At 35.4% G+C, this 23,521-nt stretch overlaps 4 protein-coding genes across 8 annotated transcripts; 3 read left to right on the top strand and 1 right to left on the bottom strand.

Moving 5' to 3' along the window:
• The first annotated feature begins 1,873 nt into the window (after positions 1-1,873).
• LOC105955309 (putative disease resistance protein At1g50180) lies at positions 1,874-11,750 on the top strand. Of its 3 annotated transcripts, none has more exons than XM_088820153.1 (2): positions 1,874-2,826; positions 3,120-5,072. In XM_088820153.1, the coding sequence occupies exons 1-2, from the start codon at positions 1,926-1,928 to the stop codon at positions 4,712-4,714; spliced, it is 2,496 nt and encodes an 831-aa protein (XP_088676279.1). In that variant the 5' UTR covers positions 1,874-1,925; the 3' UTR covers positions 4,715-5,072. The 3 variants fall into 3 exon arrangements, with proteins under 3 accessions (XP_088676279.1, XP_088676278.1, XP_088676277.1); XM_088820152.1 differs by lacking the exon at positions 3,120-5,072 and adding an exon at positions 9,905-11,750 and having other exon boundaries at positions 1,899-2,826; XM_088820151.1 differs by lacking the exons at positions 1,874-2,826; positions 3,120-5,072 and adding exons at positions 7,132-8,078; positions 9,905-11,750.
• On the top strand, positions 5,687-6,872 carry LOC148770340 (disease resistance protein RPP13-like). The gene is made up of 3 exons (XM_088818831.1): positions 5,687-5,696; positions 5,854-6,116; positions 6,325-6,872. Exons 1-3 carry the CDS (start codon positions 5,687-5,689, stop codon positions 6,769-6,771), a joined length of 720 nt encoding a protein of 239 aa, XP_088674957.1. The 3' UTR covers positions 6,772-6,872.
• LOC105955498 (U11/U12 small nuclear ribonucleoprotein) lies at positions 11,744-15,899 on the bottom strand. Of its 3 annotated transcripts, XR_016031927.1 has the most exons (7): positions 14,473-15,899; positions 14,178-14,292; positions 13,963-14,070; positions 13,080-13,699; positions 12,595-12,972; positions 12,169-12,388; positions 11,744-11,971 (listed from the first exon to the last, which is right to left on the bottom strand). XR_016031927.1 is itself a non-coding variant. In XM_088820154.1 (5 exons), exons 1-4 carry the CDS (start codon positions 15,822-15,824, stop codon positions 13,112-13,114), a joined length of 2,163 nt encoding a protein of 720 aa, XP_088676280.1. In that variant the 5' UTR covers positions 15,825-15,899; the 3' UTR covers positions 11,744-12,972; positions 13,080-13,111. The 3 variants fall into 3 exon arrangements, 1 of the variants encoding a protein (XP_088676280.1); XR_016031926.1 differs by having other exon boundaries at positions 12,169-12,972; XM_088820154.1 differs by having other exon boundaries at positions 11,744-12,972.
• Positions 15,900-20,688: 4,789 nt separating this feature from the next.
• Positions 20,689-23,182, top strand: LOC105955497 (GDSL esterase/lipase At5g33370). The gene is made up of 5 exons (XM_012979227.2): positions 20,689-21,002; positions 21,085-21,212; positions 21,309-21,551; positions 21,649-21,901; positions 22,724-23,182. The coding sequence occupies exons 1-5, from the start codon at positions 20,756-20,758 to the stop codon at positions 22,954-22,956; spliced, it is 1,104 nt and encodes a 367-aa protein (XP_012834681.2). The 5' UTR covers positions 20,689-20,755; the 3' UTR covers positions 22,957-23,182.
• Positions 23,183-23,521: the final 339 nt, after the last annotated feature.

Raw genomic sequence — 23,521 nt, forward strand, 5'->3', positions numbered from 1 at the left:
TAAAAATCGCTTCTACATAGCAATAAAAAGAGCAACAAAGAGAGTTGTATATTATATATATTATATGAACCCACACACACATCATAATACACACAACAATAAAGGTAGTAGTTTTAGGATAGTAAAAAAATACCTATGCTTGTTATATATTAATTCGATCCTGCAAAACATGGCAACAGGCTGTATAAATAAATTCAATAGAAACATGATGAAACACCATAAAAAATTGGTAGAAGTAAAACAACATATAGCATATGATTTTTTTGAAACGAACAAAAGAAATTTGCTGGCAGCTGAAAATAAAAACTAACTTCCTACTTGCGCTAAAAGTAATATAGTTTTGCATACTTCTGCTCGTTTGTAGCTCTTTATCCGAATTTATTGTTCAGTTAAGCGGTTTTCTCTGTAGCGGTTTTTGTGAGTGCTGTGTTTTTTTCTCGGATGGTAGCATAACGTGTAACTGATGTGCAGGGAAATAGGAAATTATCGTGTACCTAATAAAAAAATCAAGAAAATAAGAAAATAAAGATATTGGACGGAAAAACAAAATTACAAAATAATTGATCGAATCAAATGGAGAAAAAAAAACTGCTGAAATAATTTTCAAAAAAAAAAAGAAAAAAACTGCTGAAATAGTAATTGACAAATTTGGCCCTAGGTTTAGGTCTAGGGTTATAGTCAAAATATATTCCTTTTATATATAAGATATTTTCTACGAACCAATCAGAGCATAAAATATTATTGAATAGGCTTTTGAGGAAAATATATAAATAATAAATTACGGCCACCCCTGAGGTAATGTCAAATTACGAAAGAAACTCCTTATATTTGGGTAATTACAACCATACCCCTCAACTATGAATTTTCTTACACTTCCATCCTTACGGTCAAATTTAGTTGAATCTTCTAGATTATGTGAAATATTCTCCAGTTTCTACTCATTTTAGCCCATCTGAGCTCCACATTTTGAAACAAAATGATCATAAAATGTATCGCTTGGCTTGTAAATATTGGATTTTGGTGCACAGAAGCTGCAGTATTTTTGCACAAAAAAAGTCCAAACTAGATAATATTCCACAGAATCTAGAAAATTATGTTGAATTTGACACCATAAGGATGGATGTGTGAAAAGATTCATAGTTGAGGGGTAATTGTAATTACTCAAACATGAGGAGGTTTTTCGTAATTTGACCTTATCCCCGGGAGGCAACCGTAATTTACCATATATATATATATATATATATATATATATATATATATATATATATATATATATATATATATATATATATATATATATATATATATATATATATATATATATAGAGAGAGAGAGAGAGAGAGAGAGAGAGAGAGAGAGAGAGAGAGAGAGAGAGAGAGAGAGAGAGAGAGATTGTGTGAATTGATGAACGAATTTGATTGAAAATGAATGGACTTACAGGTGTTGAGAATTTTGATTCACAAAATGTAAATTGACAGCATTGTAAGTTGACAATATGCAGTTGAACAAGCACACATATTCACCTGTCATTCATTTGGACCTTAGATCAACAACAGTCAAATGATCTCAACCGTTGAAAACAAATGTTGAACTTGTCACATACTCCTCTCCTCTAATTCAATATTTCCACTTGGAAATTTGCTGGTTTTATATTTTGTAAAATACTATTGAAGAATGTGACAAGTTCATAACTGTACTATTTTTACTTCAAGCGTTGACATTTGACAAATTCTTCGATAGACATGTGAACGAGGCCTCGTTGGGAGCATAATCGTTGGGAGCCACTTCCGTTTGTCTTTGTCGTGTAGAAGAAAGACCAGTTCGCTTCTGCTGCATTACTTGTTATATAATCCAACTCCTCCCACCATTTACAAATACACAATAAAGTCCACAACAGAAATATAGCTAGATATCTTGCACAGTTATGGCAGATGCAGCTATTTTCTATGCAGTGCAAGCTCTAGGCGTGTTGGTGGTCGAAAAGGCCGGTTTCCTACAAGGCGTTGAGGCACAGGTGAAGTGGCTGAAAGACGGGCTCGAAAGAATGCAGTGTTTCCTGAAAGACGCGGCAGAAAAGCAAGGCCAGAACGAGAGCATTCGGAAATGGATATCCGACATCAGAAAGGTGGCTCAAGATGCCGAGGATGTCATCGAAACATTCATTCTCAAAATCGACACCCCGAGAAGTAGTGAAGGGTCACTTGGGAGGTTGATTTACTTTCTCAAACATTTGTATCGCCTCAACGTAGTAGGGAAAGAGATCGACTCCATCAAAGCCAAGCTCCAAGACATCGAGAGAAGCCGTGTGAGATACGGAATTCAAAATCTTGGCGAAATGACGGAATCTTCTAGAAGACCCGAGGTGGGAGAAGTTGAGTGGCAGCGTCGATTGTCTCCTTGGCAAAAAGACGAACACTTGGTGGGCTTGGAACGAGACATGAAATTACTCCTTGAAAATGCAATCTTGGATGGAAGGGAAGGTCTAGCTGTTGCAACGGTCGTGGGCATGGGCGGGATCGGAAAGTCAACTCTTGCCAAGAAAGTATACAACCACTCGGGTGTGGCTAAGCAATTTGACATCCGTGCGTGGGTTGTGGTTTCCAGTGATTTCAGGCCGAGAGACATAATCAAAGAGTTAATGCTACAATTTTTGGAGCCCGAAGAAAACAAGTTGAAGTTAGTGGAGACTATGGAGAAGCTACCGTTGCCAAGCGTACAACAGATGCTCCACGAACGCCTGCTCGGCAAGCGGTATTTCATAGTTCTTGACGACCTGTGGGAAAACAAACATTGGGAGTCTTTGGCAAGTGTTTTCCCCGTTGAAGGTACGGCTTCTTACATGTCTACTTTTATGTCTTTTGGAAGAGTTATAAGTCATATAAGCTTAAACATAAAGATAAATAACATGTATATGTAATTTTGTTTGAAAAACATGTTTAAGGCGAGATGACAACAAACGATGTCCTGTAAAATGTGTGATAAAGTTTGACAACTTTAACTTATGTCGAATGCGCATGTAAACGAATCTCAATGGAATGTTGTAACAACTTCTCATAACGAATTGTTTTGACTTGGTTTGTGAAATCTTATGCTACCTTTCATTACATCAACTCTACAGGTCAAGGAAGCAGATTGTTGCTTACAAGTCGTGATCGGAACATCACAAAGCATGCTCGTTATATTCATGAGATGAAAATGTTAGACTCTGAAGAAAGTTGGAAATTGTTAATGAAGAAGGCATTCATCGACAACAATGACGGCAAATGTCCAGAAGACTTGTACGATATAGGGAGAGAGATCTTGAGGAAGTGTGATGGTCTACCATTAGCCATCTCTGTGGTCGGAGGCCTACTGGTTGATAGGAGCCCGTCGAAGAGTCAATGGGAGAATGTTTCGAAAGAAATAAACTCTCATTTGGGAACAAGGGAAAGCAGTGTATCAGAAATTCTGGAGTTAAGTTACCGCAATTTGTCTCCAAAACTGAAGTCTTGCTTCTTATGTCTAGGCTTCTTCAAGGAAGATGCCACCATCCGCACAAAAAGATTGATACAAGTGTGGATTGCCAATGGCTTGATCCAACAAGGAAGCAGAGGAGAAAATACAATGGAGGAAATAGGTCAAAATTATTTAGATGAGTTGATCAATCGAAATATGGTTCAAGTAAAGGATATGAGTTACGATGAGAGCGTGAAAAACTGTCACATCCATGATCTTCTTCGCGAGCTATCCATACGAAAAGCAAAGGAGGAAATAAGTTTTGAGATCCGAAAGGAGGATGGGAATTCTCAATCCTTGAATAAACCTCGTCATCGTGCTTTATATTGTAGCACAGAAAAGTTCATTTACTCGGCAGGTAAAAATAAATATCTTCGCTCTCTTTTAGTCCATGGATCTGTGAAACTTATTGATCTTAAACCATCTTATTGGAAAAGTTTTGAACTTCTGAAGATCCTTGATTTTGAAGATTTTAAATTGAAGAAGTTGTCCGATACAATTGGTGATTTGGCTGGATTAAGGTACTTGGGATTAAGAAATACAAAGATATGGGAGCTCCCACGCTCGTTGGGTCGCCTTAAAAAACTTGAGGTTCTTGATGTAGCGAAAAATGATACATATGTTCGAGATGTTATATGGAAAATGGATACCCTGCGTCATATTTACATGCATCATAATAAATATATAAGCGAGCCTCTAAGAATAGATACCCTAAAGAATCTTCACACACTGTCCTACATTTCGACAGATAATTTTGATCTCGAGCACCTAACACAACTTGCAAGTCTTCGGATTTTGGGCATAGTTCTCAATACGTATAATTTTGGATTCAGCACACTCTGTAGCTCATTGAAGAATCTTGTTTGTCTAAAAGTACGCAATGTACACAAGATCCCGACAAGCATGGACGTTCTTGGTACTATGTGCAATCTCACTAAACTTAAACTGGAAGGTAAACTTACCAAGTTACCTGATTTACCTCCAAATCTTTCTTACTTGACCTTGGTAGAAGTTGAGCTCCTCCACGACCCAACGCCAGTGCTGGAGAAGTTACCAAAGTTATTGGGGCTGAAATTGGATAGTGCATATTATAAAGTTAAAAAAATGGAGGTATCAGAGAAGGGATATCCGAAGCTTAAGGTCCTCATTCTCCGTCACATGTGGGATCTGAAGACAATACAAGTTGGAAAAGGAGGTGGAATGCCGGAGCTCAAATGATTGGAAATATACAAATGTTCGAGTCTCGCGAAAAAACTCCCTGAAAAGCTGAGATTAATCACAACATTGCTCGAAGGAGTAGAAGAATGTGGATGGTGACAAGCGTAGAAACGAGTTTGGAAAATCGTTGATTGTTCGATTATTTGTCTTTCTTTTCATATACAAACCATTGTACCGAAAAAAACTCTGAATTAGGTGAGGTATTTTTCGTGTAATTTAGCCTAAATTTAGGGGGTTTTCGTAATTTGCCCTTCTTTTTTTAATTCACATGCCATGTTGTAAAGGAAATGAAATTATTTGAAGCCATGCCTTGCTTAAAAATGTTGACGTAATTAATAAAGGGTTATACTTTTCATGATGATGTAATATATATTATCTTTTGTTTGTGAAGAGCAACGATTATATTATATAGCATTTTTACTAAAAGGATTCTTGAATAGGCTTTCGAGGAATATATATATATATATATATATATATATATATATATATATATATATATATATATATGTATGTATCGTTATCTTGAGATAGAGTGAGGGAGGGAGAGAGAGAGATATTGGCTTACAGGTTCTGAGAATTTGATCGATAATATGTAAGTTGACAATATACAGTTGAACCAGCAACATATATTCCTGTCATACATTTAAAAATAATTAACAAAAAAAAAAATTAAAAAAAAAATTACAATTATATTCAATAAGGTACAAGCACCATTTGTATCATCACGACATTTCAACCGGGAAATTTGCGCTGAGTCGTCACGATTTAGTATGAGTTGATCAGCGGACGCCAGACATATACAGGAATTTAAAGAACGGGACAACTTCCTAAAATATCCGAATTTTCCAATTAGTCAATGCCCGCCAAGTGTTTGTATAAACGTGTGAATGAGGCTTTCGGAGCATAAGTGGTGCGCGCTAGTATTTGCTGAAAGCTGAAAGGTGGTTGGATGTTCGACAAATGGAATAATTCATGCAAGCATGTATGTCTCATTAATAGTTGAATTTCAAAAGCTAAGCTCAAAGAAATTGGAAGAAGCCGCGAGAGATACGGGATTCAAAACCTCGGTGAGGTGGGGTCCACGAGATCGGAGGGTGAAGAAGTCGAATGGCGGAGGCAACTGCCTCCTTGACAAAAAGACAAACACGTGGTGGGCTTGGAGGGAGACGCTGAATTGCTGCTTCAGAAAGCAATCTTGGGCGAGAAGGACCGAGGGCTATCCATCGCAAGTATTGTGGGCATGGGCGGTAGCAGAAAGTCAACTCTCGCAAGGAAAGTGTATGCGCATTACGCAGTCGTTAACCGATTTGAGACCCGCGCTTGGGCTGTGGTTTCCAGCGATTTTAGGCCGAGAGACGTGATCAAACAACTCCCGGAAAAGCTCCATTGTCAACAAATAGAAGTTTAATACAGATTTTGGTTCTCTATATATTTTTTGAAGAGTAAATTACGAAGAACAAAAAAACCTGAACTTAGGCTAAATTACGAAAAACACCCCCGACGTTTGTTTCCTTCTTACACGGACCTCATTACGGTTTGATTTTTCAAGAAATATTTTCTATTGAAAGTGGTTTTATACTTTCGAAAAAATTCTGAAATTTTCCAAATAGGTCGATCCTAATCCGTTATGTCGAACTTTCACCCCTAACAACATCAAATTAGAATCTAAGATCCAAAATGGTGAATTTATTATTTTACTTGTGCGATCATTACTAATTGCACCTGCTATTATGATCCGGACAGATACAGGAAGTAGATTGTTGCTAACAAGTCGCTATCGGGACATTACAAAGCATGCTCGTTATGTTCATGACATGAAATGTTTAGACCCCGACGAGAGCTTGGAATTGCTTTTGGAGTTGAGTTACTTCAATTTGTCTCCGGAATTGAAGTCGTGCTTCGTGTCTAGGCTTCTTCAAAGAAGATGCCGTTATTACTGCAAGAAAGCGAATACAAGTGTGGATTGCACAAGGCTTTATCCAGCAAGAAAGAAGAGGAGAAAATACAGCAATGGAGGAAATAGGTCAAAACTATTTTGGGTTATGTTATGCAGTTGAACAAGCACACATATTCTCCTGTCATTCATTTGGACCTTAGATCAACAACAGTAGTCAAATAATCTCAACCGTTTAAAACAAATGTTGAACTTGTCACATATTCCTCTCCTCTAATTCAATATTTCCACTTGGAAAGTTGCTAGTTTTATATTTTGTTAAATACTATTGAAGAATTGTGACAAGTTTCCATAACTGTACTATTTTTACTCCAAGCGTTGACATTTGACAAACTCTTCGATAAACATGTGAACGAGGCCTCGTTGGGAGCCACGTTCGTTTGTCTTTATCGTGTGGTAGAAAGACCAGTTCGCTTCTGCTGCATTACTTGTTATGTAATCCAACTCCTCCCACCATTTACAAATACACAAAAAAGTCCACAACAGAAATATAGCTATCTTGCAAAGATATGGCAGAGGCATCTATTTTCTCTGCAGTAAAATCTCTAGGCGTGTTGGTCGTCGAAAAGGCCGGTTTCCTACAAGGTGTCGAGGAACAGGTGAAGTGGTTGAAACGCGAGCTCAAAAGAATGCAATGTTACCTGAAAGACGCGGCAGAAAAACAAGCCCAGAACGAGAGCATTCGGCAATGGATATCCGACATCAGAGAGGTAGCTCAAGATGCCGATGATGTCATCGAAACCTTCATTCTCAAATTCGACACCCCGAGAAGTAGTGAATGGTCACTTGAGAGATTGATTTACATACCCAAACATTTGTATCACCTCAACGTGGTAGGGAAAGAGATCGACTCCATCAAAGCCAAGCTCGAAGATATTGAGAGAAGCCGTGTGAGATACGGAATACAAAATCTTGGCGAAATGACGGAATCTTCTAGAAGATCAGAGGTGGGGGAAGTTGAATGGCGGCGTCGATTGTATCCTTGGCAAAAAGACGAACACGTGGTGGGCTTGGAACGAGACATGAAATTACTCCTTGAAAATGCAATCTTGGACGGAAGGGAAGGTCTAGCTGTTGCAACGGTCGTTGGCATGGGCGGGATCGGAAAGTCAACTCTTGCCAAGAAAGTATACAACCATTCTGCTGTGGCTAAGCAATTTGACATCCGTGCGTGGGTTGTGGTTTCCAGTGATTTCAGGCCGAGAGACATAATTAAAGAGCTAATGCTACAACTTTTGGAGCCCAAAGAAAACAAGTTGAAGTTAGTGGAGACTATGGAGAAGCTACCGCTGCCAAGCATACAACAGATGCTCCACGAACGACTATGCGGCAAGCGGTATTTCATAGTTCTTGATGACCTGTGGGAAAACAAACATTGGGAGTCTTTGGCAAGTTTTTTCCCCGTTGAAGGTATGGCTTCTTACATGTCTATTTTTGTGTGTTTTGGAAGAGTTGTAAGTAGGGGTGGAAATCAAAATGGAATTTCCGAATCCCGCCAATTTCGATTCGAAAATATCCGAATATGGGACCGTATTTTTCATTCCGATTTCCGATTTTATTTTGAATGGTATATAAAATTACCGGAAAATCCAATTTCAGATCCAATTTTAATTCCGAATATTTTTATGGTTTGTTGAAATATATTTTATGATATATTTTGCAATTCCATTATATAACTTATGTTATATTTTATATGAAAATCATAAGGGACTTAATAAATGCGGTACCATTTTTACGAAAAGATTTCTCTCTCTAGGGTTTTCAAACTTATGCCCAAAAACGGGTGCGAAATAGCATCTTTCACGCCCAAATCAGGACCGGAAAAACATCATCCACGCCCATATTGGGCGTGGAAACCACTGTTTCACGCTCAAATTGGGTGTGGAACAATAGTTCTCACGCCCAACATGCGCGTAAAAGCTTTGTATTTTTTTATTTTTTATTTTAGTTAATTAGTGAGTACTTGATTATTAATGAATCATTAATAAATAATAATGAATTTTACTTTTTAATTAATTATTAATTAATTAATAAATAATTACTGATTAATAGTTATTTAGTAATTAGCTAATAATTTTTAAATAATTAATAACAACGAAATAAACTAATTATAATTACTGATTAATGAATAATTAATATTTTTAAGTAATTAATGAAGAATTCGATTTTTTCTAGGGGGGTTTAACATGTAAATAATGAAATAAACTAATAATAATTGACATATAAGTGATTTAGAGTAGAAATTACCTTTAAATTTGGTGAGATTTTAGGATTGGAGATGATTATTGAGAGTTCTTGAGGTTTTGGAGGTTTTGGGAGATTTTGGAAGGTTTGGAATAGCTAGAGAGACAAGGAAAAGCATATTGTGAACGGTATTCGTAATTTTAGTACCGCGAAAATCACTTCAGAAATTATAGATACCGAAGGCTCAAGTAAATTAAAATCTTAGAACACATTTATTGGTATCTGAAAGTTTATGTTACATTTTTCCTTATAAGAAAATCTATGTTGCAATTTTTTGTTCCTACATGTGTGTTTATTTATTGTGTTTTATCGAACTCTCTTTTGGATTTTCTTGCATTTTCCAGCAAAATTTCAAAAAAAAATAGAAAAATGTTGTGAAAATTTCCATTATATCCGAATTTGGAACAAAAGATTATAAAATAGTGTAATTTCTGAATTTCCGAAATTCCGCCGATTTCGAGGCATTCCAAAATCGGAATGAATTTTTTCATTCCGATTTTTTTGGAATGGAAATTGAACACCATTTTCTACTTCCGAAAAAATTTAAAATTTTCCCAAAAAAACCATTTCTTATTCATTATGTCCGATTTTCAGAGCTAAAGTCATATAAGCTTAAACATAAAGATAATTAACATGTATATATAATTTTGTTTGAAAAACATGTTAACAGCGAGATGCCAACATAAGATGTCGTGTAAAACGTGTGATAAAGTTTGACAACTTTAACTTACATCGAATGCGCATGTCAACAAGTCTCAATGGAATGTTATAACAACTTCTCACAACGAATTGTTTTGACATGGTAGTTTCCAATCATTTGTTGGTAGATAAATATTGTATCGTGAAAATGCAATAAGGATCTCTTGAAACATGCATTGGACACTCATTGTTACTATTGAAGTGCAATATAGAATGCAACATTGAGTCGGATTGATTATAAGATCGAAAGTGGTGAAAATCTTATGCTACCTTTCATTACATCAACTCTACAGGTCAAGGAAGTAGATTGTTGCTTACAAGTCGTGATCGGAACATCACAAAGCATGCTCGTTATATTCATGAGATGAAACTTTTAGACCTTGATGAAAGCTGGAAGTTGTTAATGAAGAAGGCATTCATTGACAACAATAAAGGCCAATGTCCAAAAGACTTGTACGATATAGGGAGAGAGATCTTGAGGAAGTGTGATGGTCTACCATTAGCCATCTCTGTGGTCGGAGGCCTACTGGTTGATAGGAGCCCGTCGAAGAGTAAATGGGAAAATGTTTTGAAAGAAATAAACTCTCATTTGGAAACAAGGGAAAGCGGTGTATCAGAAATTCTGGAGTTAAGTTACCGCAATTTGTCTCCAGAACTGAAGTCGTGCTTCTTATGTCTAGGCTTCTTCAAAGAAGATGCCACCATCCGCACAAAAAGATTGATACATGTGTGGGTTGCCAATGGCTTGATCCAACAAGGAGTGGAGAAAACAATCGAGCAAATAGGCCGAAGTTATTTGGATCAGCTGATCAACCGAAATATGGTTCAAATAATGGATGTGGGGAAAGATGAGAGCGTAAAAAACTGTTACATCCATGATCTTCTTCGCGAGCTATCAATAAGAAAGGCAAAGGAGGAAATAAGTTTTGAGATCCGAAGGGAGGATGGGAATTCTCAATCCTCGGATAAACCTCGTCATTGTGCTGTATATTGTAGCACGGAAGCGTTCACTTACTCGGCAGGTAAAAATAAATATCTTCGCTCTATTTTCTTCCATGGATCTATGGGCTTTATTGATGTTACACCATCTTATTGGAAAAGTTTTGAACTTCTGAAGATCCTAGATTTTGAAGATTTTAAATTGGAGAAGTTGCCTGATACAATTGGTGAACTGATTGGATTAAGGTACTTGGGATTAAGAAATACAAAGATATCGGAGCTCCCACGCTCGTTGGGTCGCCTTACAAAACTTGAGGTTCTTGATGTAGCGAAAAATTATACAAATGTGCCAAATGTTATATGGGAAATGGATACCCTGCGTCATCTGTACATGCATCATGGTCATCGCTTTATGGGCGGGCCTCTAAGAATAGATACTCTAAAGAATCTTCACACACTGTCCTACATCCGGACGGATAATTTTGTTCACGAGCACCTAACACAACTTGCAAGTCTTCGGATATTGGGCATAGCTCTCTATCCATCTAATTTCAAATTCAGCACACTTTGTAGCTCATTGAAGAATCTTGTTTGTCTTAAAGTATTCGGTGTATACATAAACTCGATAAGCATGAACGTTCTTGGTACGATGTGCAATCTCACTAAACTTAAACTGCGAGGTCAACTTATCACATTACCTGATTTTCCTCCAAATCTTTCTTACTTGACCTTGGTACTAGCTAGTCTCCCTCACGACCCAATGCCAGTGCTGGGGAAGTTACCAAAGTTATTGGGGCTGAAATTGGTTCTTGCATATAAAGGTCAAGAAATGGAGGTATCAGAAAAGGGATTTCCGAAGCTTAAGGTCCTTATTCTCCGTCACATGCAGGATCTGGAAACTATACAAGTCGGAAAAGGAGGAGGAATGCCGGAGCTCAAACGATTAGAAATATACAATTGTTCGAGTCTCGTGAAAAAACTCCCAGAAAAGCTGAGATTAATCACTGTATTACTCGAAGAGTAGAAGAATATGGATGGTGACAAGCATAGAAATGAGTTTGAAAATTTGTTGATTGTTCGATTATTTGTCTTTCTTTTTATATTCAAACCACTGTATCGAATTCAAAAAAAAAAAAAAAAAAAAAAAAAAATTGGGGTGTGTGTGTGGGGGGGGGTGGAATCCCCTCACTAGCTTGCATTGGAAAATTGTTGATTGTTCAATTATTTGTCTTTCTTTTTTATATATAAACCGTTGTACCCAAAAAAAAAAAGGAAATTTAGAGATGGAATGTTTGTGCTCAAACGATTGGAAATCTTCAAATGCTTGTGCATGAAACAACTCCCGGAAAAGCTGAGATTAATGGCCACCGTTGTCAACAAGTAGAAGTTCTATACAGATTTTGGTTCTCTGCATATTTATCCTACATCATGCATATTTATCCTACATCGAAGAAGATTATGTAAATATCAAGCACTTAACACAGCTTACTAGTTTTCGGACATTGGGCCTAAATATCGAATTTTGGGGTTATGTTATGGGAGACCAAAGTGTGTAGTGCATTGAAGAATTTTGTTTGTCTCACTCAACTTAAACTACGAGGTATATTGACCAAGTTACCTGTTGCCACCGATTTTCCTCCGAATCTTGAGTACTTGATGTTGGCTAATTCCCATCTACGTGAAAATCCGATGCTTGTGCTCGAGAAGTTTCCGTAGTTATTGTGCTTGAAAATGGATTTGTCTAAAGAATATAAGAGTCGAGAAAGGATGTGGGATGTCGAGGCTCGAGCGACTCAAAATCTACAAATGCCCGTGTCGGAAATAGACTTCCGGAAGAGCTGAGATTGATAGCTACTTACTATGAATGATTTTGTTCATGTACCTACTCTCTTACCGAGAGTTGATAATAGACTCCACATTTCTATTTGTATACATAATACATTATTGACTATGTTTTGGTTGTATTTTGGGGATAGAACGGAAAATTCACATAGAAAGAGAAAACAAACGAAGAGTGAAAAACTAAATGGCAAAGAATACTTACTAACAAACGAAGACAAGGCAGCATCTTCTCCCATCTCTACGGAAATTTCTTCGTCGCCGTTTCTGCAAATGAATCCAAATCCAAGTACCAATCGAGACCTCAGAACAAAAACATGACCTAAAAGGAAAACAGACCCCATAAACACTACTGTCAAATGAAACCGATTAATACGAAGCTAAATACCCGAACAGCTGAGTCAGTTAAGCTTAAAAATAGAAGCAGGAAGCAATTAAAAAAACTAATTGCGTTTTTTATCTTCTCCTGTGAAATAGAGTAAAATATATAGCAGTTAAACCGAGTGAAAAATAAATATGCAAGGAGGATACAGAGAAGGATACATATGAATGGATAAATTGCAAACACCACCAAGACTGCTTGCTGCCATATTTGTGGAACAAACAAAACCAAAGAACCGAGAGCTTAATAAAAGTTAACCTGCAGAGTAAAATAAATTGGGAATACTGAAGCTAATGAAAAAAAATTACCATATTTGTCGACAAACGATTCGTCAGCAAACTCAGAAATCCTCACGAGAATCATGAGAGACTGTAGGATCATATCTATCCTCAATCTCGTCTAGTTCATAACGGGATTTACTATTCCTCTCTGTTCTGCTTCTCCTTCTATTTGCATGCCTTCCATCATCTTCATCTCTCTCTCGATAAGAACTGTCTTTTCTTCGTTTTCCTCTGTTTTCATACTCCCGATTATCTTCTTTTTTCTCTCTCTTACTACGACTACTACTACTAGCCCTCTCATGTTCATCTCTCTCTCTTTTATGATACTTTCGCTCGTTCGACTTGCTTCTTCTTCGGTGCGATTTTGGTGAATAATCCTCTGCAAAGGTCTCTTTGCGACTAGTTTGTCTTTTATCAAGATCTTGATGCCTATGATCCCGATTTGAATATCGTTTTGGCCGGTGGATGTCATCCCCAAAATCTTCTGAATCAACCGATTTGCCTCTTTTCTCTGCAGGTAACTTAGAATCTCTATTCAAATGTTCAGATGCCAAAGATTCTGTCTCCACCACAGCATTAGACATGTCACCGATCCCTCCTGCTAGCTTGATTTCCTCCATATATTCCTCTATAATGCCCCTCATCACCTTTAAGGCCAAAGAAGGAGAAAATAAAGTCGAGAACAATGATCAGGTTTAGAATCAGATTTAAGGTTTCGTTAATTGTTAGGATGGGCTACCAAAGCGATAAACGATTGATTCAGCAAGCACAGAAACAAACTCTTTTATTCAGTTTCAAAGTCACGGTGGCATCTGTATACAATACAATGTAACAATATATATATATATATATATATATATATATATATATATAAAGAAGAAACATAAAATCTGAAACATAGAAACCTTACCTCCAAAGTATTACGTTTCAATTTCTTGCCACGGTATGACATCCTTCGACGTTTGTAATCTCTTTCCTCGGCTAGTAACTCCTCCTTTGTCTTTGTTTTGTTGGTGTCCTAAATGATCACAAAGATGATTTATGTATAGAAAAAAGCGACCAAAGAAAAATGAAAATTAAATAAATAACCTCTCATCTGCACACGGAGGACTATATAGAATATACCTGATTGTTTGATCTCTGCCAAAGAAACCCATCATGGTCAATTATAGGTCGATAGTCTCGACGTTTTTGTCGTTCCTCGTCAGCTATCTTGGACACATAAGCATGCTCCATATTACTGTATCAAAAGATACCCACAAATTATGCCTCTATCTCAGAAACCACGTCTTATCTTAAAATGCAAACAACGAAACACAACAAGCAAAGGTGCATTGACAAAACATTCTAAGCATATGGAGATTACTAATTATCGGTTAGCCAATATTTAATAAATAAATTCGAAATAAATGGACAATACCGTTGGTATGCAGACAGTGGTCGTGAATTACGAAAATTCTTGATTTTCTCTTCGATCAATAATCTCTCGTGCAATGCTGCCACAGCTGCAGCAACTTCGGATATAAAAATCACACTGTGACCAACTGTTTCAACTTTTATATTCTCTCTCTCGTCTCGTTTAGTGTCACTAAATGACACAATACTTTGTACCTGTTCTTCGACCCGAACATCAACTTTCTCAAAATCACTAGATTCAGCATATTTTTGTTCCAAAGGAAACAATGACGCGTGCAGTGCAAATTCGACTATGCATTTTTTTAACACATCAACCGCGAGAAACTTCCCATTTACTTCACCGTACAATATACCGAACTGCAAAGCTAACCACGTCATCGCTTTCGACAAAATTGGGCACTCAAAGCTCCGATTGCCCAATCCCGGAAAAGAATTATCCGCCATTTCATGTTCTCGATCGCTAAACATTGAACCGGATAACGCGAAAGCTTCCTTAACAATCGCCTTCAAACACAATCTAACCAACAAAACGATATGATTCCTCATGGCAAAATCAATGATTACGCCGTATCTAGGTGAAGTAGCAACTATCCCGTCATACAAATGCAGCAAATTGCAGTCTCTCAACCCTAGAATTGCACGCAGTATTCTCGAAGAGTACGAAGCAGGGATACCACGACCCCACGCTTCGGTTTCACTCCGAATAGCCCAAATTTCCGACGGAAGAAACCTAATTAAATTCACTGAAATCCTCATAGCTTCTTTCTCAGATTGCTCTTTGTAGAAGTCGCAACATTCAGTATATAAAACCCTAGGTAAATTGAGCAGTGATGGGGGTCGAATTGAAGGGGTGACAGGGCCAGGACAGCTTCGGTAAAAGAAATTGTTGGTAGGGGCATTATAGTCAACGTAGTTCTGAAGAGAGACGGAGAGGTCGGAGGAGGTGGTGATGGGGAGGGAAGGTAGGTCGGCGGCGCGTGTAGTGGACGAGGAGTGGAGAGTGAGCGGGTATTGGAAAGTGTGATGTAGGGAGACGGAGGAAGGGCAATTGAGGTAGTGAGAGAAGAGAGATGAAGGACGGAGACGGTGGTTAGGGTTGAAAGGGCAGGGGAGGAAGGGAGGAGAATCTGCGGCGGCGGAGATGGGGGCGGGGAGAGAATTGAGGGTGATGGTGGAGAGATGGAGAAGAGAGGAGAGATTAGAGAGGGTGGTGGGAAGGGAGGGTAGCGCTTGTGGTGGATTTTGGTGGTGAGATGAGAGGAAAGTGGCTGGGGTCGGCGGAGGCGGAGGCGGAGGCGGTGGTGGCAGAAGCGGCGGCGGCGGCGGTGGTGGCGGTGTGGATGGAGGAGGATTCATGTCGGAGGTACGAATTAGAGAGCGACTAGTCCATCTCCGATTGTATATAATTTATCTTTAATTAATTTATTGTTTATTTTTACCGATTTAATTATGTTTTTAAATAGTTTTAATACTGTATATATATAATATAAAACGAACAAATAATTTAATAATTTTGCTAGTTAAATCTTAATTAATCACACCAATTAAATAAGGGTGAATTGTGTTTTGCACCCTAGAATTAATAGTATTTGGCGTTTGCCACCCTACCATCTTAAATTTGGCAAAGCCCACCCTTAAAATATGCATCACATTGCAAAATGCACCCTACCTCAATTACTTGTGATATTTTAGCCAAAAAGAATCAATATATAGAGATATAATACACTTTTGAAGGAATTTTCGTTATTCTTTATGTTTTGTTTTCTACTTAATATTATTTGATTATTTTACTTGTATAGATATTTAAAACATAACTGATAATTTTTTTATATGTTCTACATTGGAGTAAAAAATGTATATAAATTTCTAATTGTGATTCAATTTTAATTTTTAAAATGATTCAAAATTTCATATTTCCATAAAATTAATATTTATTAATAATTAAAAATGGAATAAGAATTGTAGGACATTAATACTATTTTTAAATGTCTAGTTGATAGAAATTAAATAGATTATTTAGACTAAGGCTTTAAATTGTTATTTTTCACAAGTTCAAATATCGTCATGTATTGGTTTTTGGGCTAGAATCTCACAAGAAACTAATGTAGGATGCATTGTGCCATGAGGAATACAAATTAAGGGTGGACTTTGCCAGTTTTGAAATGTGAGGGTGCAAAGCCCCAATTAGGATTAATTATGGGGTGTAAAACGCAATTCACCCATTAAATAATCCTATATTCTGTCCATTTTCAATTGGGCTCCAAATTCAACCCAAATCAAAACTTGGGTTTCAACTTGTTAGCCCAAAACTAAATGGTCCTCTAAGATATAAGATATAAGGTAGAAAGAAAGACTAATTTCTTTTAATTATTTTATTTGGTTAAATAATACAATTCAATTAGTGCAAAATACAATACGATATTCACTATGATAAAAAAGTTTATTGCGTAAAGTCAAGAATTATAGTATTTTCCAATTATTAATTTTAATCAAGTATATGAATTAGTCTAGCTCAAACTCTATATTACACAATTTTGGGTGCGATTATATCAGCACTAATGCACTGGTTCCTATTAGAAGTTAACTATGATGAGTCGAGTTTAAGCCTATAACTGCAAAATTCGATAGTATGTGAGTTTGAACTTGTAATCTTAAAATTCGACGGTGTTTGAGTTCGAACGTACCTAGGCTCGACTTATGTACCCCGATTGTCACCCCTAAGTATAACACATAAGATACGATTGTCCACCAAGAAAAATTACAAGAATAAATGGTCTACAAAGTTTGGTAACAATTAACAATAAATACTGCAATAGGAGATGGAGTACACACAACTTCTGACAAAAAAAAAATATACAGTAATAAATAATATTTTGGCAGCATTAATTGGAGTAAAATAAATAAATAATTCTTTATTTGTGTGGAAAATACATATTTATCTTAATATTATAAAGGATAATCAGCATTAAATATTTATCATCAAGAGTCAATTGTACTAGACGAGCTATTTTATTTTGTTTTTTGGAACAATGTGTATTTTCAAATTTCATTATGAGTAATTTGATTTAATTTACAAAGTTAAGGGGGAAATATGCATTTTTCATAAAAGTTAATCGATTATATTAACGAAATAAATGGATGGAGGGTATACATGTCAAACTTTTAAAAAATCAGGTCTATTTACAAAAAAAAAAAAAAAAAAAAAAAAAAAACTTATATTTTCATAATACAGTCGTCCCCTTGAAATTTGTAGATTTCTTACATCAACACCCGTTTGTAGAAGGGTGAATATAAGAAATTTACAAAGTGCAGGGACTGGATGTAATTTTTTAAAAATGAGATGGTTTTTTTCTAAATAGATTTTACCTCAGGGTGGTAGTTGTAATTTACCCTTTTAATAAATATTTGGATTGTGGTTGTCTAATCATCAAAGTTTAAGGGAGGTGAACCAAATTATCTTTTTTTTAATTGAATTTACTTAAAACAAAGCTATTTATTTTCCCCTGATATTATATTTTGTTGGTACATATGAATACATTAATATATGATAATGTATTTGGTTATTTCACACAAATGATGAATTAATTTAACTATTTCGGTGATATCTCAAGGTAAATAAGTAGTAATTTTATTACCAAATCAGACCCGAAACTTTCTGCAATTGATCATTTAGCCCCCACCCCTCTCCTTTTGCCTCACTGAAAATAAAATCTTACCTACTTTTTCAAGTTCGTTTAATTCTTGGAATAAATAATAATAATTGCAAAAATAAAAGGGGCCCTTTTTGTAATGGTACTTCTTTTTTTTACAATATACACATATATATTATATTATTTTATTTTATTTTTATTATATTTTTTTGTAGCATGGAAATAAAAGGGATGAGTTTGTTACATTGTCACCCCAAATTAAAAACTTGTGGGCCTTAAAAAATAAAATAATTAATGAGCCGAATAAATAGTTACGGTAGCTGGTTTATAACCCCACATACTATAAATAAACTTATTATAGTTAAACCTCTATAAATTAATACAGTCGAGATTAGAGAAATTCTATTAATTTAGCGAATTATTAAATTATCAAGTTAATAATTTAACACGTTTTTACCTAGTCGGGACCAAGTGAAACTATTATTTAATCGAGGTTATAAATTTATCGAGCATTAATTTATCGAAGTTCTACTATATTATTATTATTATTATTATTATTATTATTATTATTATTATTATTATTATTATTATTATTATTATTATTATTATTGTTATTATTATTATATAGCTAGTCTAAACCTCGAATGATTAATAATAATTTCTAAATAGTTTAATATATCAATTATAAGTAAATTGCAAATGTTTAACATGTTTGTAATTAAATATTGTAAATGAACTTAAAATAAGAGTTAATGATTTGAGATTAATTTTAAGATGAATTAATTCAAACAAGCTCAATTGATTTATTTGAACTCTCATTCGAGATTAATTATTTAAAAAACATAGCAACAAATTTGGCACAAATTTATGAAACTTTAGAACTATAAATGAGGGTAGTTGAAGATGTTTATGACTGTACAATTTCCTTACACCAACATTTTATTTTATTTTATTTTATTATAGAAAAGGGATTTATTTATAAGGTAGCTCAAAATAATACCCCACCACATTTATATTCACTCACATGGTTTTCAATATATATTGCATTTTAAGGTTTTCTTTTAGTTAAAAAACAATATTAACCTTATTAATATTTTGCTTTCATAATATAGCTGAAAAAACAATTGAACTATCTGTTTTAACCTTTTTAATTAAACCCTTAAGTTTAAACTATGTCTTATAAATAAGGTTTATTTACAAAAAACCCCTCAAGTTTCCATAATTACATCCACCCCTTGCAATTAGTAGATTTCTTACATTAACTCCCTTTTGTAAGGGTTGGATGTACGAAATATACAAACTTCAGGGAGTTGGATACAATTTCTCAAATTTGTAATTACACTTTATCTTTACCTTATAATGTATGTAATAAATTTACTAGTTTCACTATATCTAAAGACGCATGTCATATTGTCATTACAATCCAAATGGTTGTGTTTTATTTAAATAAAAAAATGTTAGGTGTTTTATAGCCAATTTCAAATATGTCATGTCAAAAATCACCCAATTTTGTTAAGAATAAATATTATTTATTTATTTATTATTTATTCATTTTTGTAAGCAAACCTAAGACAAAACATGGGACTTAAATTCTTGGAAAATCAATTAAAAAACGTGAAATCCCTTTCAAAGTATCATTAAATATGGACCAAAAGCGCTCTTATGAATCGACACTTTTACAGATAAAATCCAACAGATTAGCCAAACGCAGGGCCCTAACTATCTTGATAATGATGGAAAACTCATGTGTAATGTGTTCTATATATAATAATAAAACAAATTGATTTAATGCCCCAATTATTGCAATGATTATGATTGAAATTAATTGGCTTATGAAACATAAGATATTAGCTTTATAAGCTTTATAAACTCTTGAATTGTGTGTGTGTGTGTGTGTGTGTGTTTATATATATATTATTTATTTATTTATTAACATAAAATTTCCCCAAAAGAGTCTAAAAATCTTCCTACTAATTAAGGTCACACTTTGATGTAAATCAATTTGTTTTATGTAAATCAAGAATAGTATTTCGAATTTTCATACACGGAGCAAGTTACGTATAATGCTCGATTTGTTCGTGTAGAAATTACGTATAGTTCTCGAAATTTCGTTGATGCAGGGATTAACATTTGATTTTAATTTTCCATTTTATTCCAACATAATATATAAATATATAATATAGCAAGTTGAATAATTAATCCTCTGTTTCTAAGTTCAAGAATCCCTCTGTTTTTCATTTTATTTAGGGTAAATTACAACGACCTCCCTGAGGTAAAGTGTAATTACGAAAACCCCCATTCCTTTTGAGAATATTACATCCCAATCCCTGAAGTTTGTAAGTTTCTTACATCCACCCCATACAAAAGGGTGTTAATGTAAGAGAACTACAATTTGCAAGGGGTGGATGTAATTATGGAAAACGTAGGGGTTTTTTCATAAATAAACCTTACCTCAAGGGGGTGATTGTAATTTACCCTTTTTATTTATTTATTTCTTCTGTGGCCCCTATCATAAAAAATCCCATTTATTGAACCTCCAAAAAATCTTATATATATACAACCCCATCACATATTCAAATTATCCCTCATCCCACAATTCCAACACACACACACACACAAATCTTGTAATCCACAAAAATGGCATCAAGAATTTCTGCATGGCCACTTATTCAAACCCTAATCCTAGTCACATTCGCCTTGATCTCGCCGCAACTAGCCGATGCACGAGCTTTCTTCGTTTTCGGCGACTCGCTCGTCGACAACGGCAACAACAACTACCTAATCACTAGCGCCCGTGCAGATTCCCCTCCTTACGGAATCGACTATCCAACTCATCGCCCCACTGGCCGTTTCTCTAACGGCCTCAACATTCCCGATATCATAAGTACAATTTCAAATTCATTATTATTTCATTATTATTACAAAAATATATATAAATATAAATAATATTTTTTAATTTTTTGAAGGTGAGCAATTGGGAATGGAGCCAACAATGCCATACTTAAGCCCATTTCTAAAGGGCGATAAACTTCTTGTTGGGGCTAATTTTGCTTCTGCAGGAGTTGGAATACTTAATGACACTGGAATCCAGTTTGTATGTCTTAATTAACAATTTAATTAATTGTAATTAATAATTAATTGTTAATTTTTTTAATAACTATTAGTATTATTATTTTTGGTGTTGTTGCAGTTAAATATTATTAGGATTGGTAAGCAAATAGAGTACTTCCAGCAGTACCAGACACGTGTCGCCGGTCAAATCGGGCCGGACCAAACTCGGGCATTGGTCAACCAAGCGCTCGTGCTTATCACGCTTGGCGGGAACGACTTCGTGAACAACTACTATTTGGTGCCGTTTTCCGCGAGATCCCGACAGTTTTCGCTGCCGGACTACGTTCGGTTCCTCATTTCCGAGTATCGCAAAGTTTTGACGGTAATAATAATTTTTTTTTAATAATCGCTTAATTCCGCGGTCACGATTTTGACGGTAATAAAATTGTAACACGTCGTTGTTCGATTAATAAATGCAGAAGCTGTATGATTTGGGAGCTAGAAGGGTGTTGGTGACCGGAACAGGGCCGTTGGGGTGCGTGCCGGCTGAGCTGGCGCAACGGAGCAGGGGCGGCGAGTGCGCGGTGGAGCTGATGAGGGCGGCCGCGTTGTTCAACCCACAGCTAACTGAAATGATTAGCAGCGTGAACAGTGAAATTGGGGCAGATGTGTTTGTTGCTGCCAATACTTACACTATGCATATGGACTTTGTATCTAATCCTCAGGCATATGGTAAGTTCATTGACTTATTTTTTGTTTTTGTTTAGGTATTAATTGTTAATTAGTATTGTCTAACTCACTTGATTAAATCATATCTAATTATAAAATTTTATTAAAAAAATTCTTTTATGTTCACTTTTTTCGTGGGATTCTGAAGAATTCGACTTTTTTACTAAAATTGTGCCATTCAGGGGCTAAAATGTAATTTTAGTAAAAAGTCGAATTCTTCGGAATTCTACGATAGCCCCTGAATGGCACAATTTTAGGCATAATTGCTATAGTTGTCACGTGATCTGAAATCCAGGGGCTAAAACCGTAATTTTTACTTAAAAAAAATCATCTATTCCGACTTATGTATTGAAATCTGGAACCTAATTTACACATTCGACAAGACATAAATACTACCATTGTCGTTGTCAAGTGATCTGAAATGACTAAAACCGTATTTTTTAATATAAAAAAAATCATCTATTTCGATTTATGTATCGAAATCTAGAACCTAATTTACACATTTAACAAGACATAAATGCTATCGTTGTCACGTGATATGAAATTCAGGGGCTAAACCGTAATTTTTTCCCATCGACATTAGTTCATCTATTTCGATTTTGTATCAAAGTCTAGAACCTAATTTACACATTTTACAAAAAATAAATGCCACGCTGTCACATGATCTGAAAATCCAGTGACTAAAACCATAATTTTTACTAAATAAAAATCGTCTATTTCGATTTTGTATCGAAATCTAGAACCTAATTTACGCATTTGACAAGACATAAATGCTATCGTTACCACGAGATCTGAAAATCAGGGGCTAAAATCGTAATTTTGCAGGATTTATTACATCAAAGATAGCATGTTGTGGACAAGGCCCATACAATGGAATTGGGCTTTGTACACCATTGTCCAATTTGTGCCCAAATAGAGATTTGTATGCATTCTGGGACCCATTTCACCCTTCTGAAAGGGCCAATCGGATCATAGTCCAACAGATATTGACCGGTGACGACAAGTACATGAAGCCCATGAATCTCTCCACTATTCTCGCAGTGGACTCGAGGACCTAAAATCGTCATTTCACGTCGACGAATTTTCGTTTCAATAATGATTTGTTTATTTCAATTTTTCTCTAGTAATTGTTGTGATTAATTTGTAAGATGATGGCTAGTTTGTGGCGAATTTGATGTTGCTTTTTTTTTGGAATAATTGTTGTATTGTAGCACGAAGGGGTTTGTTTAAGGGTGTGTTTTGTCCAGCAAGTTTTGCTAGTCTATGAAAGTTGATTGAGATTTATAACGCGTGTACGATTTGTGTCTTATTGTTTTTATTTTGTTGGGCTTGCTTGTTATTAGAGATTTATACTGTTGTGACGTGGATTTTTATTTAAATCTCGAAATGGAGAATCGTATAGTGTGAAAAATGACACTGTATAGGGATCGGTGTAATATGGAAACAAAAGTCGGGGGATTTCAGTAATAACGAATAGGTGGGGTGTTTTTTGTATTTTAACCTAATTTCAAGGGGGGTTTCGTAATTTATCCTAAACTTATTAACAAAAAATCATATACAGTTAAACCTCTATAAATTAATACAGTCGGGACGAACCAAATTCTATTAATTTAGCGAAATATT

The sequence above is a fragment of the Erythranthe guttata genome, chromosome 6, assembly GCF_056151865.1.
Source record: "Erythranthe guttata isolate IM_541 chromosome 6, IM_541, whole genome shotgun sequence".
NCBI lineage: Eukaryota > Viridiplantae > Streptophyta > Magnoliopsida > Lamiales > Phrymaceae > Erythranthe > Erythranthe guttata.

What these genes read in the sequence shown, in the direction of transcription:
- LOC105955309 (XM_088820152.1), top strand. Translation starts at nt 1,926, where the DNA reads ATGGCAGATGCAGCTATTTTCTATGCAGTGCAAGCTCTAGGCGTGTTG. An exon ending in AAGTGTTTTCCCCGTTGAAG is followed by an intron (nt 2,827 to 9,904) that starts GTACGGCTTCTT and finishes TCAACTCTACAG; the next exon opens with GTCAAGGAAGTAGATTGTTG.
- LOC148770340 (XM_088818831.1), top strand. An exon ending in TCCATTGTCAACAAATAGAA is followed by an intron (nt 6,117 to 6,324) that starts GTTTAATACAGA and finishes TTTTCCAAATAG; the next exon opens with GTCGATCCTAATCCGTTATG.
- LOC105955498 (XM_088820154.1), bottom strand. Translation starts at nt 15,824, where the DNA reads ATGAATCCTCCTCCATCCACACCGCCACCACCGCCGCCGCCGCCGCTT. An exon ending in CCACTGTCTGCATACCAACG is followed by an intron (nt 14,293 to 14,472) that starts GTATTGTCCATT and finishes CTTTTGATACAG; the next exon opens with TAATATGGAGCATGCTTATG. An exon ending in GGCAGAGATCAAACAATCAG is followed by an intron (nt 14,071 to 14,177) that starts GTATATTCTATA and finishes GTGATCATTTAG; the next exon opens with GACACCAACAAAACAAAGAC.
- LOC105955497 (XM_012979227.2), top strand. Translation starts at nt 20,756, where the DNA reads ATGGCATCAAGAATTTCTGCATGGCCACTTATTCAAACCCTAATCCTA. An exon ending in ATGACACTGGAATCCAGTTT is followed by an intron (nt 21,213 to 21,308) that starts GTATGTCTTAAT and finishes GTGTTGTTGCAG; the next exon opens with TTAAATATTATTAGGATTGG. An exon ending in AGTATCGCAAAGTTTTGACG is followed by an intron (nt 21,552 to 21,648) that starts GTAATAATAATT and finishes TAATAAATGCAG; the next exon opens with AAGCTGTATGATTTGGGAGC.